Source organism: Struthio camelus, chromosome 7, assembly GCF_040807025.1.
Source record: "Struthio camelus isolate bStrCam1 chromosome 7, bStrCam1.hap1, whole genome shotgun sequence".
NCBI lineage: Eukaryota > Metazoa > Chordata > Aves > Struthioniformes > Struthionidae > Struthio > Struthio camelus.
In genome coordinates this window covers 27599416-27624678 of record NC_090948.1, presented here as the reverse complement: position 1 = coordinate 27624678, position 25263 = coordinate 27599416, and the positions used below count along the sequence as shown (strand labels likewise).

Genomic DNA, 25263 nt, shown 5'->3' with positions numbered 1-25263 from the left:
GCTATTGAGGACTGACAAAAACTTACTTATTTTCTATGTGGACTATAGAACAATCCTTTTAGGTTTATGCTTATATAGTATTGTTAAATACATTAGTTGAGAGTGGTTCTGGAATACAGTAAAAAGCATGTAGTAAAATGAAAGATAGCAGATGTTGAATCAAATACAACATAGATGAGGAAAAGGTAATTTATAGAGTCATGTGGAAGTCATATGGAGTCATTTATAGAGCCATATGTTTTGGCCTGTCCTGGAGGGAAGGTGTATTTATACTTGCTGGCCCAGGTCTTCAGTTCATGTAAATCTGTATGCCTTTACCGTCTAGGTCAGTGATTTAGAATATCTTTAGTTTAAAACAAACAAACAAACAAACTCCTGTTTTTGTTCTGCGAATGCATCCAGATTTGAGTTTTTGTTAGAATACCTGGAAGTCATCTAGTGGCAATGCTGTTTCTTAAGATTTTAAAGACAGCAGATCTGTTAACAAGATAAACTTTGGTTCCAAAGAAACATAAGATGATGACATACTGACACCTTTGCTGTGCTCTAGAAATGTGCATGGTTTCATGAAAGTGAAAGCATTCATTTCTTCAAGAACTTGCATTCAATTCTTCAGGTATCTATGCTAATTTTATAGATTCAGAGGAGTTACTAAAAGATTCAGTGTTATCAGAGGTAACATTGTATGTATGTGTGAATAAATGGACAGAAACGGTGATTAATATGAACGAATCCATTTTCTAAGATAGTTTTGTCACGCTATGGATATTAAGGTAGACCAACCAAACTTCACCAGACATAGCCTCAAACTCTTACCCTGGAAGGAATGGAGGAAGGAACAGTAGTGACCTGGGACTTGTGTGCAAGTTGTTTATAATTCTAATTAACTGTTTCTTTAAGTATTCCATTGATTTTATATTTTTCTGCTGTATTGGTCAGCCATCACATAAACGGCCTTCCTAAGTTTGAGCCTATCTTCCAACAGGGCTGACGTTCTCATAATTGATTGGTCTATGCTGATGAAAAATTTTCTCCACTTGGATTCCAGCAGAACTCACTGATTGCAGTGAGTGCACAGCACAGCAGAAAATCATACGTTTTTAAAAACGTATCTTTCTTTTTTTGGTGACTGACCATTTTACTAAATATCACTGTTCCTAGGTCCCTCAGTAATGAAAGCTTTCCTCTTTGAGCCTAGGTGGCTTGAGCACAGCAAGGCAGTGATGCCACCATCACTGGGATGCTGGGTTTCTAGTACACTAAGATGTCAGGAATCAGACTCAAAGCAGTATTCTAATATAAGGTCTGTAAACTCCTTGCAAGAAATTGATCCTTTCCTTTTTATGGGTCTATGCACTAATCTGGTAGCCAGGAACAATAACGTACTTAAAACTCAGACGTTCCTCTTACCACAAGGTAAGAGAAATCACATAATATAGTTAGGAGTTTGACTTGTGAAAAGTGAAGGTTATCCTATTTCCAGCATACATTGTGAGGACTGATTATTTCTAGTTCCTCAGTTGTTCCATATCTGAGCATGTCTTATAGATTTTTAAAGCAGATTTGAATATGATAATTAATCTTTTACTACTACAGGGTCCCAGTTGCAGCAGCCTTGCCAAACACTACTGGATTTAGACCCTACCTTATGTTTTTTTGTATTAGTGTTATATTTTTATTTTGTTCTGGTAAAAGAAGTCTTTGTAGCAAGCAGAAAGGCTGTGTAACCATTTTAGTAATTTGGCGTGTATTCTCCCATGAAAGTCTTATTTAGTTAAAACAGTGACCTCACTATCCATTGGACCATAATATTATTCCTGCTGTTAGTCTTTGCTTTAAGTTCTTGGCTTCTTCCCTATGTTAGTATTGGCTCCTACAAGACATGAGAAATAACAAAAACATCTACTGTCACCACAGGAGGCTGGCTGAGTTTTATCCAGGAGGATGTGTACTGCTGTTGATCATCTTTTAGTACACAGTGCCACCACAATTGATAGGAATCACAGATGATGTTCAGGAAGAAAGTGAAGGCACTGAGCCAAACTTGCAGACATAAAATGGCAAAATGTTGTTGTGATTAAGAAAAAACCCAAATCAAGCAAATAAAAGTACTACATTCAAAAGAAGAAAGATACCTCCCTACCTCCTGAGTGAATGGATTCGATTGTAAATCTTGCCTCTTAACGTGCTTTTTCTTTGCCACTAGACACCTTCTACTGAACTGATCAAAAGTTCAGAGGCTTCTTCCTGATCGTTACTGTGCAGGACTAAGCATCCTAACGTGATCAGAAATGACAAGTGTATGAGGAGGGCAAACACACCTTCAAGACAAGTTTAGAAAGAAGGTTAGGTGATTAGTCAGAGGAACTGCTAGTTTTCTCTCTGTACTTGTATCGTTCTGGACAAAGTGGTATCATTTTGAGCATTGTAGTAGCATCAAACGGTGCTTAGAATGATTATTACATCTCTCTTTTTCCAGGTCGCGATCCATCCCTACAGAGCTGGGGGTATCAGAGAGATGACAAAATTAAGACTCCTTTTTTATTTTCTGATTTGACTTAAAAGAGCACTACATGCTTTCTCATTGCTGCTTTCATAGGTTTAGAGATGCTGTGGCTGATTATAACAGAAAGCATGCCCAGGACTTTTATGAGGATGGTGGAGCTCTGAGAGGTAGGAGTTTTAGGGTGCAGTCATTCTCTATCACCTTTATGTTTGAGTTGTATCTGTTTTCATAAATTTGTTGCAAGAGAAGAGGGAAATTGCATTTAGCAATGCAGCTGCCCAGATGCTGCTGGAAATTGTAGAGCAGGAAGTAATGCAAAGGTGTGTATTTAATAGCAGCTCACATAGATCACTTTCTGACCTGCAGAAGGACTGAAGATTTGTAGATTTGTTCCTGTATGTGATAGATAAAGCTAAGAGCCCCCTTTTTCTTATGAGATAACAGGTATTCTTTGGAAAATTAGGCTACTGATGTTGCTCTAGAGCACTATTTTCTTCCTCATTGTCAGACTGGAGATCTTATCTAGACAGAAACTTATTGGGTAGAATGTCTAAAATAATATTTGTCATTTTACGCGTGCAGTAATAGAAAGGAAAATAGCTCAAATTCTGATTTGTTGAGTATTGCTTTTACATTGAACCCCTTGCTGGGTAATTGCTTTTTTCTAAAAATGAAAATAGAGTTTTGAAACTTTGCGTAATTTGAAGCTTTTTGTGACTCCAGTGGATATCTCTGGTATATCTGCATAGACTAGAAGTCAGTACAGGAAAAGGTTTCCATGGAAATGAGTGATTCCATCTCAAAACGTAAAGCCATATGGCAATAGTAGTGGGTTTTTAGGGGAGATGGAATTGTTTTATCATCGTTTTCTAGTCTGTAAATCCAAAAAAAACCCCAAAAAACAAAAGAAAACTGAAGTAAAGTATTTTTCATTTGAATTTTTTCATCTCTTTCTATACACATTGATCCAGTCAATAACAAGTGAATTTTCTTTCCACAGAGTGCCCTTTAAAATAGATTTGAATTCACCTTTTATTGAAACAGTACAACAAGAAGTTGATATTCCACTTTTTCTTAAGGAAGAAGCTTCCCTTTTCACAAGAACTTGATTTTATATAGCGAAAGTGTTTTGCAACCTGGGGTAAGACTAATACATGGAGTAGATAAATGCATCTAGTATAACAGAGGAGTAATAATTGCTAATATGGTCATTATCAGTAAATAGTAGCAAAAGTATTTAAGCATTACATATCACTTTTACTGTACTGAGCACTTTACAAGCATTAATAAAATTAAGCACTTGAAATATTTGCAGTACATCCTATGGCGACACTGATGATTTAGACTTGACTGGGAAGAAAGTATTCCTCGGTACTATTCTTAGAGCTATGTATCTGCAGACAGAATGAGAATCATGTTACATACTTGCTCATATCTGCCTTTGTAACCTGTAGACCCTACATCTGTAACCTGTAGACCCCTACTTTGTGTGGCTAAAAGTAGTGCTTTCAAACTAGGAAGTAAAGCTGATCTTTCAGTGTGTGCCCTTTTTTCTGATCTCCATGGGCTGAATCTCAAATATACATTTATATTTCTTTCTCAAAAAGAATTTCTCATTTACATCCTCTAATGATATGTGTTACTTCAATATCTAGTTAAAGAAAAAACTAATGCCTGATCTATGGAAAACCTGAATTACTGATTTATGAATCATTGCTTCCTCTATCTTTACTAGGGTTTACTTAAGCCCTTTTTTCTTCTTTTAAGAAGAAATAAAGGTAATTTTTTTTTTTAACTTAATATAGATGAGACTGTCAGTCTCATGCCCAAAGAAATTTTGGGGAGCACTTGCATCCTGGAGAAGCTCTGAGAGGAGATTATGCAGCACTGTAAACAAAGAAAAGCTCTGAAACTTAAAGCTGATGAGTAGGTTCTGTAAAACACAGCTTGTGAATAAAGTGTGTTATCTGCTCTGAACTGTTTGTTTGAAAATCATCAGTTGATCTTTACACTGCTGCTGCTGCGACCTCTTTTATCAGAATAGTTTATATAAAAATTAAACAAAAAACAGAAGCTGTAGGCCTTTTAAGGCCAGATTATCATACAATTTAATCACCAGGTTATGACAAAACTTATGTTTGCCCTGAGGAGGTTTAACTAGACTGCAAGTTATGTAAACAATGGGCATGGCCAGCTTCTACTTTTTTGAAAATTGAAATTCCTATGATAGCAGTAGCTTTTCCTTATTATTGACCATTGTCAGTTGTTTCTGCCCCTAACCTAGATTGGGCAAATTAAAACTCAGTATCTTGTGATGATCAAACAATAGTTACCTTTTTATTTCTTACATATTGTTATTTCATCTCAGAAAAAGAGCTCTGATTATCATTTTTCCTGGTCAGCGGACAGCAACTGCTAGCTGTGTCATACACAGTTTATAGACAGACTGAGTTTTCTGGGGTAACATGTTCTTGTGCCATGTGCAATATTTGCTGATGTGATGAAACTTGGAGCCCAACACTGCAGACTCAGGAGACAGAACAATACCTGCCTTTATACCTGCCTTTAAGCACCTCACCTGTCCTGTGCTGCTCATCCAGCTCTGCCAGGACTAATTCTAGTATTTGAGGCCTCTGAACAATGTTGAAGGGCTACGAGTCTCATTTAGAAAATGACCTGTCAGAGTAGTGTTTCCTTCTTTCAGCTCCAAGGTTTGATACAGGAAGATTCAATGCTGCCCAAGCAACAAGACTTCATGTTATGAGAGGTAAAAATGAACACTTAAGTGACTTTATTTAGTCCAAGTTTTGACCACTTACAAAGGCTGTGATCAATGTCGCAGTCATGCATTAATTCCCAACAATGCATCACTAGTACCTCCAAAAGCGAAGGAGATTATTTCTGTGCCAGTTAATTTAAAGCCATTCCTGTTATTTAAAAGATGGGAATGAATAATAGGATGGGATCTCCTCTAACCTGCTGGCTAGCAGGTGATATAGATAACATCCATGGCTTGAGCAAGCTTTTTAGCTAGAGTGGTATTTTGGCTAGGTTGCACTGTTAGTTACAAATCAGTCTGCAGTGATTTTGTCTAAGCTGCAGGACGTGTGTTCAATGTTGCATTTTACAGTCCTGATTCCCCAGTTATGCGGACTGGGGGGGTTGCCTGAGAGCACCCCTGCTTCCTCCACACCTAGGGCCTGGGTTTCCTTTCAGGAAGAAACCAGGCCACGTGGCATGGGACGCCAGCCTTGTCTTCTGCTGATGGGCAATCAAGATGCAGCCAAAGTGAACACCAGAACTGGGAGGTTTACCTAATTTATCAGTCAATTGATTGACATGTTATAAACAGGGACTGACATGTTTGAATCAAGGTTTTACCATACTTCCACAAACTAATAGTAATAATAAAAAAAAACTAATTAAACTGCTGATACTTATGGTATGTGAAGTATTCAAAGACAGAAATCTGATTTTAATTCAGCAAAGATTTTCAGACAGCTGTACAGTACTGGAGAAATACCTTATTAAATTAAAATAGTTTGGGGTTTTGACCTCTAGGCTGGTTTAATCTGATCCTTTATGCTTGCTTTCTTTGAAGCTGGAACTAGAAATGTAATTTAGATAGCCTGAAACATAACATGAACTCAGCTCTTTGTGACAGTCTGGCTTTGTTTTCCCTTTTCTTAAATTTACCATTTTTGACATGTCTTCTAATATTGCCCTTTTCTCTTGAAGTCTCAGCTCCTGGAGTCACTGTTTTTGCTATGTGACTGCTAATAGTTGTGTATAGAAAGCCTGGAAAGAGAATCCCTAAAGCTTCAGAGAGGGTAAGGGGACCCTAGGAAAAAGGCAAACCAACAATCGTATCTTATGTTTACAGGCCTTAATTTTTGCCAGTTCTCCATTCAGTGTTCAAAGAGTGAAGTCCTTACCCAAAATGAAACCTGTCCGTGTCGCAATAAAACAATAATGAGCCGATTCATTTCAATTGACACTAGTATCTTGCAGTTATTTTTTTGGTATTAAAATATTATAGCTGTAACAAGTAGAACAAAAATTAGTCATTTCTATACCAACTATTGGAGTGATTACTGCCACTCCTCCTGATCTGTGATGTTGTTAGATACTTGGGTGCATGGGTTATGCTGGTTTAATGCTGCAGTTCCCCCTCCCCCCCCCCCCCCCCCAAAAAAAAAAAAAGCTTAGTCAAGGACTGTGCTAAATGATAGATTATATTGGGATTTTGCCATGCTTGGCCCTTGTGCTAGCAGATATTAAATATGAAAGGCTTCAGTTCTACAACATAATCACCTCCATCTGGTGCTTCCTATTTTGTCCAACCCTTGCTACTGCTTTGCTTCTGATAGGTAAAATTAATTTACCTTGTCTTGCAGCTGTCAGGCTGAGGTTAAGAAAGCCAAAGAGAATACACTGGGCTTGTTTTCTTGTTATACGACATGAATCAAAATTAATGGAGCTGTAGTATGTAAGTGAGATAAAAATTTGACTTTCTTCTTTCTGTTTTCTTAAATTTCAGTCATATCTATGAAGTTGTAGGAACTGTGCATGTTTGTTTGCATTTTAGTCGTAACAGCTATTGTGTTTGTGATCTGCAAGTATGGACTGTAGATAATTTGATAGTGTTGATAGTTATTGCCTGGGAAGTGGACCAAAAAACCCATATATTATCTAAAAGAAATTTGTCCACAGGGACAGGGAGTAGATCTTCCTTTAGGTTTAAAAACTTTCATCTATCTAATCATCTATAAAAGGGAGTGACAAGATTTTACAAAATTATTCCCATAACAGTGGGTTATGAATGGGGTCATAGCTACTTGACTAAATAATGGCTCTTGTACATTTCTCACAGTGAGATGACTGATCCTTTAGGGGGAATGTTTAGTTTAATATAACTATCTCAAATTAATCAATAACACCGCTACTTTACAACTAAATCTGCATTTTCCACATTTTTGAAAATTACAACTACCGTGCATCTTTCCTCTGGATTTGTGCACATTTGTTGGTGTGCTCTGTCTCTCACTCTCTCTAACCCCCATAGAGAGTGTAATGCAGCCTTCATACTTTGAGTGTGCTATTAAGTATTTTTAATTACTTATTGGCTGACTAGCTGTTCTTCAAATATTTATGTGCTGCACACTGCAACTTAATTTCCTAGATCAGCAAATAGACTAGATATGGAGAGCTGCCTTTAGTTCATTGTGATTTCCTTTATATTTTTAATAGGATACACAAATATTTTATACTTTAAAAAAAAGCTGCCTGGAGATGACTAGTTCGCCTAATATGGTGAATAATAGACTGCTTCTCAGGCATTCCTCAGATCATCATTGATTAATGTGTTTAATGATACTAGCAAATATTTGTAGTTATATTTGTGAATCTCACAGATATTTCAGTTCCACTGCCCTACCTCTTCCATCTTTTAGCCTGCTACCTCCTAAACCTGCTGGTAAAAGTTTTGTAAACCTTTTTAAAAATGTAAATGCAAACAGTCTGTTTGACAGGCTCTGCATAGAGAAAGGTTGCCTATACTGCCACATAATAGTAATAATTTGCCACTTTACGTAAAACAGAAAGCACAAATGTTGAAGTCCACTTCTTCTATGTTCAAATGTGCAAACCTATTAGTGAGATAAAATTTCAAGTGTTGGAACCTTTTAGTAATCTATTTTAATAGTGGATTTCTGGCATAGAATAGATTTTTCCAGCAGTTTTCTTATTGCTATTTCTACCACTTAATAGCATTATAGAAGTTACTCTGATTATTTAGATCATATTGGATCATAAACAAAAGAGATGCTGGTAATTCTAGTCTTAAAATTGGACAAAATCAGACACTTTATTTTCAATTTTTCATTCTTTCATAGCAATAAAAAATGTTAAGAAGTAATGATTGAAAAACTGGATATGCTTTTAGAGTTGGGTATTATTTCATGTTAACAGCAACAACAATTTTCCTTTTTTCCTTGCTTTTGTGAAGCAGTTCGAGACTTTTGGCTTTCAGTGAATGATATAATATAAAAATGAGTTAAGTATCGGAAGAGTAAGTGAAATGTGTGGGTTTTTTTTTCAGTGCAAGTATTCAGTGAATCGCTTCTGTTTAAGATGTTTTATTTTCTATAGCAGAAGAAAAATAGGCCTGGGTTAATTAGTCAGTAGGATGTAGGTAATTCTGCAGTATTCATTTCATGATAATACCCTCTGTCACTTAAGTCTCCAGCTGTATTGTTTCCATGTGACAGATAAATGCATATACCTTTCTACCTTTCTCTATGCTTTTCCATCCTGAATGCCTTCCCCTTCTATAGTTCTGATAACTCAGTTCCATCAGGCATTGCTGATATTTTTACAAGTTTAAGTTCCATCATATGAAACGATAGAGATCTGGCATGGTTACTCTAATGTTCTCTCTAAAATGCACGTTTTGGAAGAATTGGCTCAGTTTGAGGTTTGAACCATAGAACCTACTGATAAGCAATAACCCTCTGTCTTGAGGAATAACTGTCTATCAGCCTAGCGCACCTATTTCTGTGCTACGTAGACACTGAAGAAGAATGAGATTTCCTTTGATTTTAAATTCAGTGTCCCCATTAATAAAAGGATACGTTTGTTTTGCCCTTTTCTCTGCTGCTTTATAATTGAACAAGGGCTTTGGGGAGTATTTTAATATGATAATAGGTCAGTTTTCATAGAGGAAACTAAAGAATGTTCTTTTGACAATAGCAAAGGAAAATAAGTTTGTGGATGTGGGCCAGACATTAGTTTGAAAATCTGTGAAAAGTTCCCATGAACACTCGTAATCTGTACATAACTGACTTGTCCTTCTATTTTATTTGTTGTTTTTGCATACAATAACTTTACTTGTTATTTAGTTTTATGGCAAGTTCACCAATTATTTCTTTCTGTAGGTTGACCTGATTCAAAATATGGTATGATGTACACTCGGAAACAAAGGGGAAACTTAAGGGTTCACTTTTATGAATAAATAGAAATAAAATTATTCAAATAGAAACTAGTGAACTTATCAAGCTTTACATAACTGTTGGTATAAGCATGTGTCCTATTTTGAACTAAGCATCATAAACTGTAAAAGCACATCCTGTTTGCCCACTTTAATGCATGTAAATTTAATAACTTTGTTTTTCTTGCAGATTTTCAGCTGCAGGAATCATACTCTTCTTCTGCCAATCTCTTTCATTAAGTGCAATTTTTAAAATTATCGTTACTTTCAAAGAAGCCATATTGAGTCATTCTCCAATATTTCTGCCTTCCTTACTCTTCTATAACTTCAGTAGAAACTATTTTTATCATCTATCTTTACTTTCCTGGCAACATTATTAAGACTGTGTTTTTCCATTTCATCATAATGCCTGGACTTCTTCAGTGCTTCCCCTTTATTCTTCTGTTTTATGTGTTAAATTGTCTAATACTCTCTACAAGTACATTTATACTATGTCTTGCTTTATGATTCCATATGCACTGTGCTTACATCACCTGCTACTTCTGTACTATTGAAACACTTATTAAGATAATTATTTAGGATGTTAAGATCCCTATGAAACAGAAGCTACCCTTACTCTAATTATATCGGTGTGGGGTGAAGACATGAAAAGGCTAGATAATACATCCCCGTGAGGATACATAAGAATTCAGTGGCAGAACATAGATTTGATTGTGTCTCCTGACACCTAGATTCCTGTGGAACTCACTCAACCAACTTTCCAGTTACTCAGAAATACTGTTTTCCATCGTATTTTTCTTTGAGGACTGTTCTTTGCTGCTCAGCTCTTGATCAGCTGTGACTTTGTGACCTTATGTCTGAAAATTGGCAGCACTGTTCCCTTGTAAACTCATCTGCTATATTAAGTTGCCATGCTATTACAACACATTGAACCTTCTTTCCAAATAGTCGGCTTTCCAAATTTAAATCTGGAAATTTGTTTTCTTTATTCTTTGTTTCAAAATTCCTGAAGAGAAATAAAAGGAGTAAAACTAAGCTTTGGGATAAGTTCTGCTATGAACTGTCAGCAACAAGGAAGAATAACATGAGAATGTTATGCAAATTAACACTATGCTGGTCTCAAACTCCTGTGTGCCAGAAAGTCCAAGGAATGAATAAGATATACTATATGCAAATTAGGGACACATTAGGCATAAGACTGGTAAGTTGTTTATAAATGTGTTGTAAATGTCTTTATTTTACCTTTTGTGTTAGGGGGCTAGGAACATAATGCAATGTTCTTCATATTTGTGGAGTCTCTTATAGAGCCACAAGAACCATTCTGTTATGTGATCTGCTATCTTGATGTGAGACTCAGGGCACCATCCTAATATAAAGAGAGCGCTATATCTGTGGAAAAATCAGTGCAAACTTTCTTATTCAAAACCTTAGATTTCCATGTGGTAGAAATTCCAAATTTTTATGTAACTTCAGATTCTGCTCTCTGTGAAGCCCAACTGGCAAAGTCTTGATGTGCTGATGTTTACAAAGCTTGCCTCTGAACATTTTAACTTTTTCTTCTTATGAAAGATGGCAGAGAACAGGCATATAACCCCTCCATTAACATGTAGGCAGTTCTGGACTTTAAACTGAATCTACTGCATTTTCTTCAGATTTCAGCTAACTTAGGTCTCTGCTGTTTTATATTCTCAAGTGACAACCATATTCAGAACCCTTTGTCTGATGGACTGTTCTGCTGGTCATGGGATCATTATTGGAATACTGAATTTTACTAATCTGTATTAGTATCTGTTTCCTTTGCCTCTCAGGTCAAGATTCTAGAATTAATTCCCCTACTGTTGCAATTTCTAGCAGTCAAAGCAATGACATGAAGAGGGATTTTTACACATGTAAACAATACTTGAAATATGAAGGGCATAGAAAAAAATCTCTCAGTGGGACTGCGGGTATCTGCAAATTAAAGAGAAGGTGGTAACTAGAAAAATGAGAACATGTGTTTGGCCTTGCAACATAGGCTTTTCACAGCAAAGGATTTTCTGGTCAGGGCAGAAGGCAGTGTTTTTGTTGCTGGAGTAGGCAAGGACTGGCAGGGAGTGTCTCAGAGTTTCTGCAGAAAGCAAGAATAATAGTTGTCTCACAGGATTTTACTGTCTCAGTCTTGAACCAATAAGAGAACTTTTGAAATCTATTTTGGACTGGAGGCTTTAAGTTGCCAAATTTGCAAACACAGAATTACATAGCTTCTGAATATTTTATGAGAGAAAAATGCTTGGCTATCTTATCAGGCATGTTTTCCACAGATCATTCTGTTTCCTATTCTTCAGTGAAGAGAGCAATGTTTTTCTAGGTATCAATAATTAATCCTCTTAAACTAACCAAACCGTAGGTACAGTATGATAGCTGACGTCAATGTAACCTAATATTGAGTAAGAATCTAATATTTGAAGAAGTGCTGTGGATAGGCTGGTTTATAGTGAGTACTTCTTACACTGACATTTAGTTACTTTAGCCTTTCATTTCTCTTTCCTATAAGACTGACTTCTTTCAAAGTGATTTCTAAGTCCCAGTACTGCTATTTATTTCTCACCTTCCCATCTGCTCTGTCATTGTCCGTTAGTATTCCAGGGAAATCCTTGTTTGATTAAACTGCTGTGGAACAGGACAACTGCTTCAGTGTTGTTTTTTTTTGGTTTGTTTCATTTGTTTAACACTGGATGAACTGGTACTGAAATTCTTAACACTTTCTAAGTAAGTGTTTCATCTGGATATATCTGATAGAGAACATCTGCTGTGACAATGTACTGCGTGTCTTGACATACACTGTACGTTGCCCAGATGTTGAGAATACAGTATAATATTATGACTTTTTCTAAATTTAAGACCACCATACAGGGTTATCAAAACGGTGAAAGAATCTACCTAAGGTCACAAAACTGAATTACTGATAGCAGTCTAATAATTGTAAACTCAGTGTTTTAGAGGTCTGTCCAATAGAAAGGGAAATAGAGTATTATATGCAAAATTATTCTTCTTCATATAGCTATAGCCTTGCTATAGTTTTGGGGAAAGAGTTGAAATAAAATAAAAGAACATAATCATAGATTTCCAGTGTATGAGAGTGGCTTGAATGAAGGGACTGTTGATCTGAAGTATTTAATATAAAAATATTTATTAAAATGCAGGCTATAGGAATGCAATGCTGTTAACTAAGTGGCAGTTAATACAGATAAAATTGCAGGTTGCTGGCATCAGAGTTGAAGGCAGGCCTTCCCTGCCTCGAGACAGGCAGGGTGACATTTTCAAAAGTGAAAACTGTTCTCAAGTGTCTTTCCCCTTTTGAAGTCTGCCCTCTTAAGGTACCTCTGTTTAGGCATCCTAGTGGTTGTGTAATCTAAGTCATTACTTACTGCTGAAAGCAAAAACCAGAGCATTGAAGTTTCGGGTCCATTTCTGGTCATTGTAAGCAGATCAGCGAGTCCCAGTTCATATATACCCCTTCTCATTATGCATCCTGTTCCAATTTATCACTAAGTTCAGGAAATATATATATTACAAAATATACTACTTCTCACTTAATCTACCCAAATGTTCCTGTCATCAGTTAATTAAAATAATGAGCACTTTGTGAAACAACAGGTAAGCAGACTGGAGAAAGATAGTATTATCTTACTTGTACCTACTGAGTCTGTAAATAATTAAACAATTACCATCGCTGTCAGATTCTTTTCTTAAGCACCTTTTTCAGGTTGTGATGTTGGTTAGTTAATGGTTTGAGGTGAAGAAATAATAATGAACATAACTATACAGTTAGTAATAGGACTGATTTGTTTACAGTATAAATGAAAGCAGTATCAAAATCTCCATTGGTGATCTCTGCACAGCTGTACAAATGACTAAGATTTTTTTTAAATATTTAACTCCCAATTAAGTGTGTGAAGAGCCTAGCCACGTAAATGAAAAACAGAAATAGCTCAGCTAAACAGGAATATTATATAACAGTAACTTGTCTGCATATTAGTTATAGCTACAATGTTAGCAGGAGTTAAGCTTGGTATGTAGTTGATCATGAGACTCTGCTCCAAAGGATGCTTGGCAGAGGATTATATTTTTACTTATCTCCCATCCATATTATTTCTTAATTAAAATATGTTCATAGCTGTGAAGCAAGAAGTGGTATAAATGCATAGATACAGTCCCCCAAAGATATAAAAGACTTTAATACCTTCAGAGAATCAAAAACTGAACAGGTCTTACTATTGCATGCCGTTGGCAACCAAAAGTCAATACAACATCAAAAAGAACAACTCTAGAGTATTAGAACTTGCTGAAAATATGAAACGGATGCTTTTCTCCTTAAATACAATAACATATTTACCATTTTATTGGGTGTTAGGGAATTTTATTTTTATGTTCTTATCAATAGTAGTGCTGAAAATTCAGTTTACTATATTGATAAAAGGGTATGGGGTAAGGAAGAAATACGGAAGCAATAATTGAATTTTCTAATGACTTTTCCATTCAGCTCTTAGTTTAGTTATCTGTAGATCTGTAACTTTTTTATAACAAAATCTGTATTTGTGAATGTTTCTCAGCAGGATGTGCATCCCTGTGATTTTAAATAGGGTTGATGGATTAAAAAAACAAGAAACCTGCCATTCCATCCATGCTCTGCCAGTGACTTCTCTGGTGCCTGGGTTAGGCACTTAATCATCCTCCCTTTCTTATCTGAGAGGAAGAGATAATTGCACTTCCCTTACTGGGAAAGCCGCATTAATACTGTTATTGAGCATAAACTTGTACAGAGTAGAAAACTGTGCAACGCACTTTGGCCCACTGTGCTGCGCAGAGCAGGATCGTCTAGCAAAACCTGCCGTGAAAAGTTTACGGTCTGAAAGACGAGCTGTAACTGCTACAGAAGGCAGACAAACTGGAAAGAAAAGAGAGAGCAGTAAATGGCACAGGATGCGTGTAGCTCTTTACAAGTCAGCGGTGCCTGGCAGCAGCGGGGGCTCCCGACGGGGCAGGGCCAGGCCCCTGCCCGCCGAGGAGTGGGTCGGCCCCAGCCCCGGCTTCGGGCACAGCTGTGGGGAGGGGATGGGGAGGGGAGCCGGTAGTCAGGGTTTGGATCAGGCCCCGGGGAGGAGGACGGGGGTCAGATACAGCTCCGTGATGGCCAGGGAGAGGGTCGGGGGGCCCGTGGCCGGCCAGGGGCAGGGCTGGAGCGGCACCGCCACGGAGTCGCGGGGCTGGGGCTGACGGCCCCGGGTGGGCTGAGCTAGGGGTCAGGGCTTGGAGGGACACCAGTCAGGGTCGGTGCCCACAGGACCCTGGAGAAGTGATCACCTAAAACTCAATGCTCTGTTTTATTGCAATGTCTGGTAGAAACAACTGCATCATCCTTTCAGACAAAAAAAGAAGATAGGTTTCTCTTTCTCTTCTGATTTATAATCAAAATACTGGTGGTGGTCAGGGCATTTCTTTAGGACCAACTTGTATGGCTCGGTGATGACATGGGTCACATATTGTCCCTAGCTAATTCTTACTCTTGTGGAAACGTCTTGTGCTTTAGCGCGAATTACTGTCTTTAGCAATGAGCTCACTTCCGTAGTTTGTGCTTGTGTAATGCAATATATTTCTTTCAATGCTGATTGCAAAGCATCTGATTCATTGTATCCATATTTATCACTGAATGAGGTCCAGTTATGCAAGTAAAACATAGCTTTTATCTTTTGTCTGATTGTTTGCTCAAAAAGTATTGAATTACTGTTGTAACTATGAATAATTTGCTACTAACAATATAGCCACATCATGCTCTGTATTGTAATTGCTAGTAACAAGATAGAGCCCGCATTTAGGGTAGAAAAGTAGCAGAGAAGAATCTGATTAGCTAATTAAGATGCAAAACCGTATGATTCTGCAAAAACAACTGTTGGGCGCCGTATTGCGTTTTTAGAGTTACTCCGCTGTCCTTTGACAGATTCAGTGCAACTGTTTCGTGAGCTCAGTACTGCTCTCAGGAAGTGCCCTTGACCATATGTCCAGCTGCATGCCCAAGGTCATCTCACAGTTCTGCGTTCTGATGGAGATGCTGTAGTGTTTCTACTGTAGTAATAACCTCTCAGCTGGTGCTGAATGTCTTGCTTTTATAACAGGAATCCAAAGGGGATTAATAGCATTTCATGCTTAGTGGCCTATAAGAAAATGATCTGTAAACAAGGTCTTCCAAGCTGCTGGTCTGTGCGGAGCGCTCGAAGACCTAACATAGATCTATAGGCACAGTTCAAGTGCTGCATACCTACCTCAGCACTGGATTCTGATGCCTCACCTATGCTTTTTATTTGTTTAACATAACTTGCGAAGCATTCAGGAACGTGTTACTGCTACCCTGTCACCAAAGCTATGCTTGTGGCACAGTCTGATACTTTGCATATGATTTGTTTGAAATGCTGTACAATCCAGGCTGGCTTTCCCTGTCACTTCCCTTGTTTTTTGTGGGGCACCCGTGCCTGTAGCACATAGGCAGTTACAGAAGCACGACATCCTTGCTGCAGCATCCATGAGAGACTGATATGAATTCCAATGCATGTGACTCATCAGTTAGCTTAGTGCAGCTGAGACTCCTTTAATTTCTAGCTCTCCTTTCTGCAAGAGCCAACACTTACTGACAGAAGGATTCCTGTGAAATATTAAACACTTTCATTGAAACACTGGTTCACTGATAGCATGGCAGCTCCCTGCAGGCTCTCTATAGTGTATGTTGTTCCCCTCATGCTTGATAATTATTGTCTTGTTACATCATGCTTCTCAGAGAAGGCTTACCCAGATAATTAGTTCTAGTGATAATAAATTCAAATTGTACATAATTTATGTTCAAACTTAGTACACTTTGATTTGAACAAATAAATCAAAATTTCCTTCAGTGTATGTCTGATAAGCACATTTATATGTAGCTGCATAATTGCATACATGGCTTTTGGCAATTATTCTGCTTGTAGGGATAGAACATATAGCATGTTTGGTGGCATATATATATTTTTCAGATTTAATGTCAAGGAGTATTGTATTAGCTAGCTGTTAGTAGTCTGGTTCTTTAGAACAGTTACTTCTATAGGGACGTGGTGACGTAGCCTACTTACTTTCCTGCAGGAGGAATGCAGGAGGACTGATTTGCTTATTTGCTAGCATGGACAGTATAGCCACAACTGTATGCTGACTCTTGGTGACAATTTGTTAAGTATTAACAAACTCAAAACCTTATTTTGCAGGAGGCCCAGAAGATCAATGGTGGTGGAGATACACAGGCAGATGGGACCTGCAAACCTACAGACGAAAAAGAGGAGAATGTGGCAGCAGAAGTGGGATGGATGACCTCCGTGAAGGACTGGGCAGGAGTCATGATATCTGCCCAGACGTTAACTGGCAGAGTTCTTGTGAGTTTTCTGTGATTATTCTATATTCTTATTTCAAAGAGCATTTGTGAACAAATACTGTGTCTCCTAGCAATAGTGGAGGATTTTGGTTGGTTTGTTGCATCAGCACTGAGTCAAGTCCCTACTTTTTTGGAAGTAAAATAACAAGACTAATACCTGCTGCACAGAGATAAGTAGAGACAGCAAGTAAGAAAAGCTCTGTTCTGCCATAGTTTCAGATGGGGTTTTTTTTCAGCCTAGTTCAGTATACTTGCACCATGATTTTGAACTCTGCTCCAAACAATGGGCATAATAATTTTGTATTTATATTATAGGGTAAAACTACAGTCCTACTTTTGCTGGAAGTATAATTGTGTTACAAAAATGGAAGCCAACTTGAAAAATGGACACAGTGGTATATGTGTAAATAGCGGTCAGAACTGTAAAGCTAAATTTAAATTGGATGTGCAGTAAGATTTAGGATACTTTCCATACTCATCCATAGATGAGTAATGATATAGTATTTTCTCGGTCTCTTCCTCTGTTTCCTTAAAATATTTAATCATGCAAACAGTTATATATCAAATAGAGGTGCAAATCAGATATTCATAATATATGGCTTGCAGCTTAAGTTCACTGGAAAACTTTATAGATTTTGCTTTATTTAAATGTAAACAATTTATAGCCCTGTCAAATCATGCTGAATTTCACAGGGTTTTCTGTGGAGTCCACTGCAGTAAAAATATCATCTGTGTGACTTTGACTAATTTTCCTGTTAGAATGCATGTACTTATAAGCTATCAGATGAAGTGATCTAAATCCCATCTCCAGCTAAATCTTGTATAATCCCAGTGAAACTCTTGGACTGGTTAGGGTTAAACTGAAAACAAAATTTGTGTCCTTGATTGTTTACTTTAGTTGAGAGATATTTTAGTTTGAGTCTGTTCTTATCTGTAATTCTTTTTTTCGGGAGGCATCGGGGAAGGAATGACACTTCTCAGTTAAGTTCTTTACAGTGAAAAGTTGAAGTGGCTCAGTTGCTACCATATTGTTCCGTCTTGTTTAGTTCTGCGATAATGTTATTTTGATTATTTTTCTTAAAAATACCTTCTGCCTTTTTGCTCCTGTTGCATGCTGACTTTTACCAATAGCTTGAAAACACATTGTAGCATTGCTTTTAGCATTACAAATGTCTTCTATTTCAAATTGACATATTGATTTTTCTTATGCTTTTCTGACACATGCAGTATTAAAAATGACAACTTGTAGAGTCATACTTCTTTTTCTGATTCATGTATCAAGGATAGAAGTTACTAAAAAGCAGGAGTCTTATACTACTAGCTATTTAATCAGATATGAGCATGTGTTATCTTTACCGAGGTAAATGCCAGCACAAATGCAAACAAATAGCCAAGGCCAAAACCTAAAATATAAAACATATTTTACTGTGTGCTTTTCTTCAAGATACTGGGAGAAATTACGCAATTCCATTTGGTGATTTTTCTCTGTGTGTGTGTGTGTGTGTGTGTGTGTTTATTTTTTTTTTCTTTTTTAACTTACAGTGCACCCTTGTCTCTTAGAAGGAACTAGTTTATTTCCAGAGTTTTATCTCTAGGCAGCTGAACAACATCATCGGGTCAGATTACTTCTGAGAGTGTCTATATTCATTATGTTCATGTCAAGGTATGACTGCAGCTGCTCTGCACATTGGGCTCATCAAGAGTGCTAATCATGTGAGACATGAGTAGCAGCATAGATGCAGTGTATGGAGTCTAATAGTTAATTTTGCTGAGTTTAGAAAACAAGACGCATTTAACAGGGCATGCATCAGTTTCAGGATCTGGCTTGACAGAATGTAGTTTTTGGAGGATCATTTCCTGTATGAATGTTTGACTGTTGATCTAAAATTTACATTACAATAATATTTGCTTAAGGTTAACTGCCTCAATGAACATTTTATTTGGAGAGAATATTTACATTATTTGTGGATATAGGATATAGTTAAGTTCAATATTTTGATCAAAGTAAATATCATTTGAAAATACTGTGACTTACTCATGAATTCCTACTAACAGCCTGTTCCTGACAGCTGTTATGGTTCTGATTCAAAGTGTAGATTTTCTTTTTTTTAAATGAAATTGCTAATGGCTTTACGGTACTACAGAATCAAAATTAGATGAGGTGTCAGCAGCTAAAGAAAATATGGTACCTTTTAGCACTGTAAGAGTTTAAATTAAAACAAATCTTACATATCTACTATTTAAAAAAAAAAAAAAAAAAGGTCCACTGAACATGGACTTGGGAAAAGAGTTGTAATTGATCTTTAGTGTGGTGTGTTCACCTGAAAGCTGTTATGCAACTGCTGCCTGGATTTATTTGGCAGCTAAAGGAGAAAAGCAGTTTTATATATGCATCAATGTAAAGTGGAACCTTATTAGCATTTTCTTCTCATGAAAAAACTCACTTTATCATTCTTACTTGAGCACTTCTTTTCTCTGAAGTGGGTCTCAGTGGAATGGCAAATGCTGTCTATGAAACCTAAATTGAAAGTTTTTGGGACCTGTTTCTGCTGAAGCCTATGTCATGTCTCTGACATGTCTAGTCTAGCTTTTATCTCTTCCCTAGTAACCTTATAAAACGATTTCCTAATTTAACAAATTGGATTGCCTCGGTGCTTTGTGAATTTTGGACCAGATATCTATGTAATTGCTATTCCAATAATTACCTCTCAATTAGTTTTATAATCAATTATTATACAGTTCTGTTATCTTTAGGTTATGATTTTCATGACTACCTATAGCTGAAGAAAATAAAGGGCAGCAGTTTGAGAAATACAGGACAAAATTTATTTTTAAGGAGTACAGCTCCACATATATATATTTGTAGTACAGAATCACAGGCATTATGTCAATATAGGACAATTCTTGTGTAAAAGCAAATAATTCTCTTTAAACAAGAGTTAGCTGTAAATCTGTCTGAAACCTTAAAGAAACAGAGCAGAAGACAATGTTTAAAATTGTAGCTGCAAAGCTAGTTGAAAAAACTACGGCCTTTTTTCAAATTTGAAAATTATCCTGGGTGTGAATTGTTTTTTTTCCTCAGAAATGTACTTGAGAAACAAGCTGAAAAATGTTTAGAACATTCCATTTCAAAATGATCATTGTGGGTTTTTTAGCTACCATAACTTCACTAAAAATGTGTCAAAACTGCAATGAAAAACACTGAAAGTAGTGCTACAAAATATTTTCAACTGATATGACATTTTTATCAAATTATTCAAGAAATTGTTGAATGATTAACTTTTTAAATCTTCGTCAAGACAGATAACATTTTCCAAAAAATTCATGTCAGTGCATCTACCTGGAAAGCAAAAGAAATTGCTCGTTGTTCATGATCAGGATTGTTGGAGTTACTGAAATGATTTAACCCATTCCTGGCCCTGAAATTTTTGAAAAAAGGTGATCCCCATCGCCACTAGCTTTCTGAGAAATCTTTAATGAATTGATGGAAAACAAAACAAAGAGTACCACAACTGAAAACAATGCAAAAAAAAAAAAAAAAACACACTATAATGTCTTTTTAGTCTCTTCCCGTTCCAGTGACAAAAGAAGATAAATTACATTTAAAAATAAAATAGTAGAAATTAAAACCTTCTCAAACCTTGCATTATTTTCCAAGTAACCTTTTACATATCTGAAATTTTCTGCAAAACACCTTTATGACAGATGTCTGGGCCTGCCAGCTGTATTTCTTGTGAACAGTGCAAAACCAGGCTTGTAATCCAGATTTTGGAAAGATTTTTTACATACATGTTAGCTCTCACAGGTGAGATCAAAGATATGGCTTTTGTGCAAAATGATTTGTGTGTATAGAAGACTTTTGCAAATTCTCTACAGAAGCGATTCTGAAAACTGGCAGAATTAATTGTCTCTCTGGTACACAAGCTTATCACACTGGTGCTCTTATATAAAATTCAGTAATGCTTGCCCTGATTCTTGCTCGATTTTTTGTGAGAGCAGAAGAATTGCTACTGCTAGTTTTATGCATTACTCCTCAGAAGTGGTCAAATAAGCCTGGTCCTTCAGTAGGAAATGCTTGCTGTGTGTCATTTCTTAGTATATTACTCTATCATCACTCGAGTATTTGAGAGCAGATTTCTTGGAAAGGATGATGTTAACAAAAATAAAAACAAAAAACTTCTAATATCTTCAGTTGTACTCTTAGGTGATGTGGTGTAGGAATTGTACATGTTTCCTGCTCCTCAGGATGCTCTATACCAGTTCCAAGAGAACCATTTGGTAACAGGTTTTTGTTTGTTCTCTAGGAGCAATTTTCATTTTGCTAAAGAGAAAATTCCCCTTTTTTCTGCAGTGTGAAAAGAATGGGAAATTTACTCATTAAAATTTAAATCATCAAATTGTCAAACCATGTGACCATCACTTGTTTTGCCATTGTGTCAACTTACCATCTCAGAGTATGTAATTCTTGTTTGTTAATGACAGCGTTATTTCATGAAAGTGCCATATAAATGGGATTCTGCTACTATTGCAGTTCAGTAGTTTGTTTGAATATTGTAGAGATAAAATAGTAATATAAAATAGGCACTAATTTAAAAGAAATTGTTACTGCTTTAGGAGCTTAAGTCCTACTTTTGACTTTTCAGAAATGGCTTATTCATAAAGGAATATTCACACTGCCAAATATCATCTGGATAGTTGGCACTGGAAAGAGTTATTTCCAACGGGTGACTCAGAACATCCTCCAGTTAGTATCCCCTTTTGTCTTCTGAGGCAGTACAGGAAGATGAGCTGGCTAAGCACGGTGCAAGTTGTGTGGTTTGCATATCCTTTTTCCTCCTTCTTGAGGTTTTAAAGCATGACTGGGTCTGGATCTTTTGGGTGGTACAGCCTTCAGAAATGTGACTCATGCTCTTAAATAATGTAGACACATAAAAGAATTTTACATGCAGCTTAAAAATCTGTCCGTATTAAATTGCATAAGCCAATGTTTTAAGAACATGCTAATTGAACCCAAGCAGTGCCGTTTGCTTGATATTGGGTGACATAAATGTAAACTACAATAAAAGATAAAAATTGACCTAAAATCTGTTCAGGGAAAAAGTGATCTATTTTTGAAGTGCTATATAACGCTATTCCATGGTAAATGATGAAAAAAGTCAGACAGGAATTCCTGAGGTGGGCTTCTCTGAAAAGAATCAAACACATTCATAATTAATCTGAACAAGCAGGAAATTTAAGGTGTTTATGAGCTGATGTTACTTCCTGAAATTATTAATTTATTTATTATTTATTAATCATTTGGGTATGAAGAAAAAGACTTCCCTGATTATGTAATTACAGTGGATGATATAGAAGATAAAACTGAAAGTGTGTTGTTACCACAGCTCAATCGAGGACCCAGTTTTATGTGGACACTCCTTTTAAAAAAAAAAAAAAAAAAAAATTAAAAAAGCAGTAAAGAAGGCTGAAGTAGTAGTGCAAACCACTATATCATCAAGGTGTCAGCATATCATGTTTTAATATCTTTTAATAATCAGTGAAAGCAGGCACAAACCTGTAGTTTTTTAAACGGAGGTAAATACTGTACAACTGTAATTTCAGGTATAGTTTGTTCAGGTGAGGAAGATGTAGAGAAGGCTTTTATGGACTATTGGATTGTGAAACCAAGCTATTATTTGTCATCTCCCACGGATTAGCTGACCTTCTTGCTATTAGGCTTTTGTATCAACACAGTATGTTGATCTCCATGGCATATATTGTGTTGTTATAATATTTACCACGTTTAATGGCATTTACCTGAATACCTTTCAAACCACTTCCATAAATTATTACAAACTCACCAGATTCAGTGTATCACTTTGTCTTTGCTTAGCTGCTCTCCAGTTTTCAAAAGGCAATATTACTGTTCTTATCTGTGCTAGTTTTCATTTGAGTGGAGAGGATGAAATTACCTTTTGCATGATGGAAGCTAGACATTCACTGCTTTCAGCTTGAAAAAATTAGAAATAACATGTAGGTATCTAGTCACTCCCTCTACCTGCAGCTACACATTAAAAGAAATGGCACCTGTATTATTACTGTTTTTATAATTGTGCAGACATACTCTTAACATTTTTCTGACTAGTAAATCCACAGTTGTTAGCACAGTAGCAGAGAAAAGCCCAGGCAGATCTTCCAGGAAAAGATGCTGCAAACTTACCAAAATATATTCTGTTGGCTGACAGCTTTTTCAATGTCAGCTGATGCACGACTTCTAGGTGGTTCTACTAGTCATCATTGTTTCACGACCTGTAAATGCATGGCAGAGAGATGTGCTTTATGTAGCCTTCCAATGCAGTGCCATGTAGTGGTTTTGTCTGCTGCCTTGGCTCCCATTACCTAAAGAAAACAACATGAGTCAGAAATATGTAGGTTGCTTTCTTAATGTTCTTACTGCTTACTAGCTACATTTCAATACCTAAAGAAGAGGAAGTGGTATGTGAGGGTGCTTTCATGTCTTGAATTAAAAGGTGGCTGTATATCCCCCAGCATACATTTATAAGCTAAAGCAAGACTGGAGTTTCTCAGTATGTGATTGAAAGTTTTCAAAAGATATTCTGAAGATGCAGTACAAAGTTTACTGCCATCCTGTTTTAAGAAAGAGGGCATATTTCTTTTTTCTACTGAGTACTGGATCTCTTTCCATTCCTGGCATGAAATTGAGATTTTACCTGATCATTTGGGACTGCTAAACATTTCAGGGACATTATAATGATTACAACAGTGAACTAATCACATTAACCAGTAATTTGTCTCTCTATATGCTCCTGTGGATGCCAGAGTGATATGTAGATGTTACTAAATTACTTGTACAACTGTCTTTTCAGGCAGATGACTAATTTTATTTTGCAGATGAAGAAAGTAAAACACAAAGGAGCTGATGATGACCTCAAAGTGTAGAATTCAGTAACACTCATATACCCATGACAGCAAGTACATGGCAGGTGACCATCAGTGTGCAAATGTAGGGCAATGCATCGAGGGAAAAAGACTGAAACCACACCTGCATGACTCTGAAGCCAGAATCATAGCAGATCGTAGCAGTGGCAGCAGCCAAAGAAATACAAAATGCTGCGCATCATCAAAGAGCAAGAAAGAGGACATTGTTTTGCTGCTATATAAAACCTTGATATGTCCCCATCTTGAGTACTGTGTGAAGTCCATATTTTTATATCTTAGGAGGGACAGTGTAAAGGACGGAGGAAGGCAGCTCTAAGCAATATGGTAGATGGAACTTAAAAGTAAATTCTAAAACAGCTGGGAGTTTTAGGTTTGGAAAAGGCTGATGGGAAGTATGTTTAACAGAGAGCTGGTTGACCATTTATGCCAAACTGTTTTTCACCAAAGATTAAAGATAGAAAGCATTTCATGAAACTTGTAAGAGATCAGTTTAAGAGAGTTTCAAAAGTGTTTTCTTATACTGGGACCAGTAAACCCTCTGGAATTTCTTGCCAAGGAGACCAGCGTCAGCAAGTTCAAGAACAGATTGGATAAATTCATGGGCAACATACCCCAAACAGATATTAAAGAGAATAAGAGGGGATAATCTTCTAACATCCCTATGACTATATGAGAGGATTGCACTACAGAAAGCTGCTAGGCTTTCCTGTTCTTCCTAAAGAGTATCTGCTATTACCGCTGTCAGATTTCTCTCTCTGTGCTAGATGGACCACTGAACTAACCCTGTGTGGCATTTCTTAGTTTTCAATCATACTTTCTAATGATTAGATCATCAGTTTATTGTCTAGTTCTTTAGATTAATAAAGAAGAAAAAGGAGACATTTACTGAATCAGAAGGGAACAATGGGGAGGCATATTACCTTTGATACAGGGACATTCAAATATTTGTAAATCTTGTTTATTTAAAAGTATATATGTTCCTGAATCTGTGTGTAGCAGATTTTTTTTTTACATCTTCTGAGATAGTTGTGTATGCTTTTTTTGATTATATAATATTATGTCTGTAGAAAAGCTTCTCTTTCTTCCCCCTGGTCAACAAATAAGAGAACATGTCGTAAGTACCAAAGGCCACAGTCTCATCAGGTTAGGGCATTTGTACAAAGATAATAAAGGTATATACAAAGCTGCTGAAAATGTACCTTTCAATGTGTGTTAGTGTAACTGTACAGGCCCGATTGCTCACAGATTGTGGAGAGCAGTTTGGATTGTGCTCCCCTCTCCCTTTTAAAAAAAAAAAAAAAAAAAAAAAAAAAGTGTTTCTCTGTTTGCTCAGTTATTTTTAATCTTTCATAGTCCTTGGTGGCACATAAAGGAATCCAAGAGATGTGCTCTAGATTACTT

The 25263-nt window shown here is 36.7% G+C and overlaps 1 protein-coding gene across 20 annotated transcripts in view; it reads left to right on the top strand.

Annotated features, from left to right (window-relative positions):
* The window catches only part of KCNMA1 (potassium calcium-activated channel subfamily M alpha 1), a 527317-nt gene that overhangs the window by 114569 nt on the left and 387485 nt on the right, over nt 1-25263 (top strand). For all 20 annotated transcript variants that reach the window (XM_068950515.1, XM_009672399.2, XM_068950513.1 and 17 more), the window contains one exon: nt 16760-16924. In XM_068950515.1, the coding sequence (XP_068806616.1) occupies nt 16760-16924 (165 nt within the window). The remainder of the gene's footprint in view (nt 1-16759; nt 16925-25263) is intronic.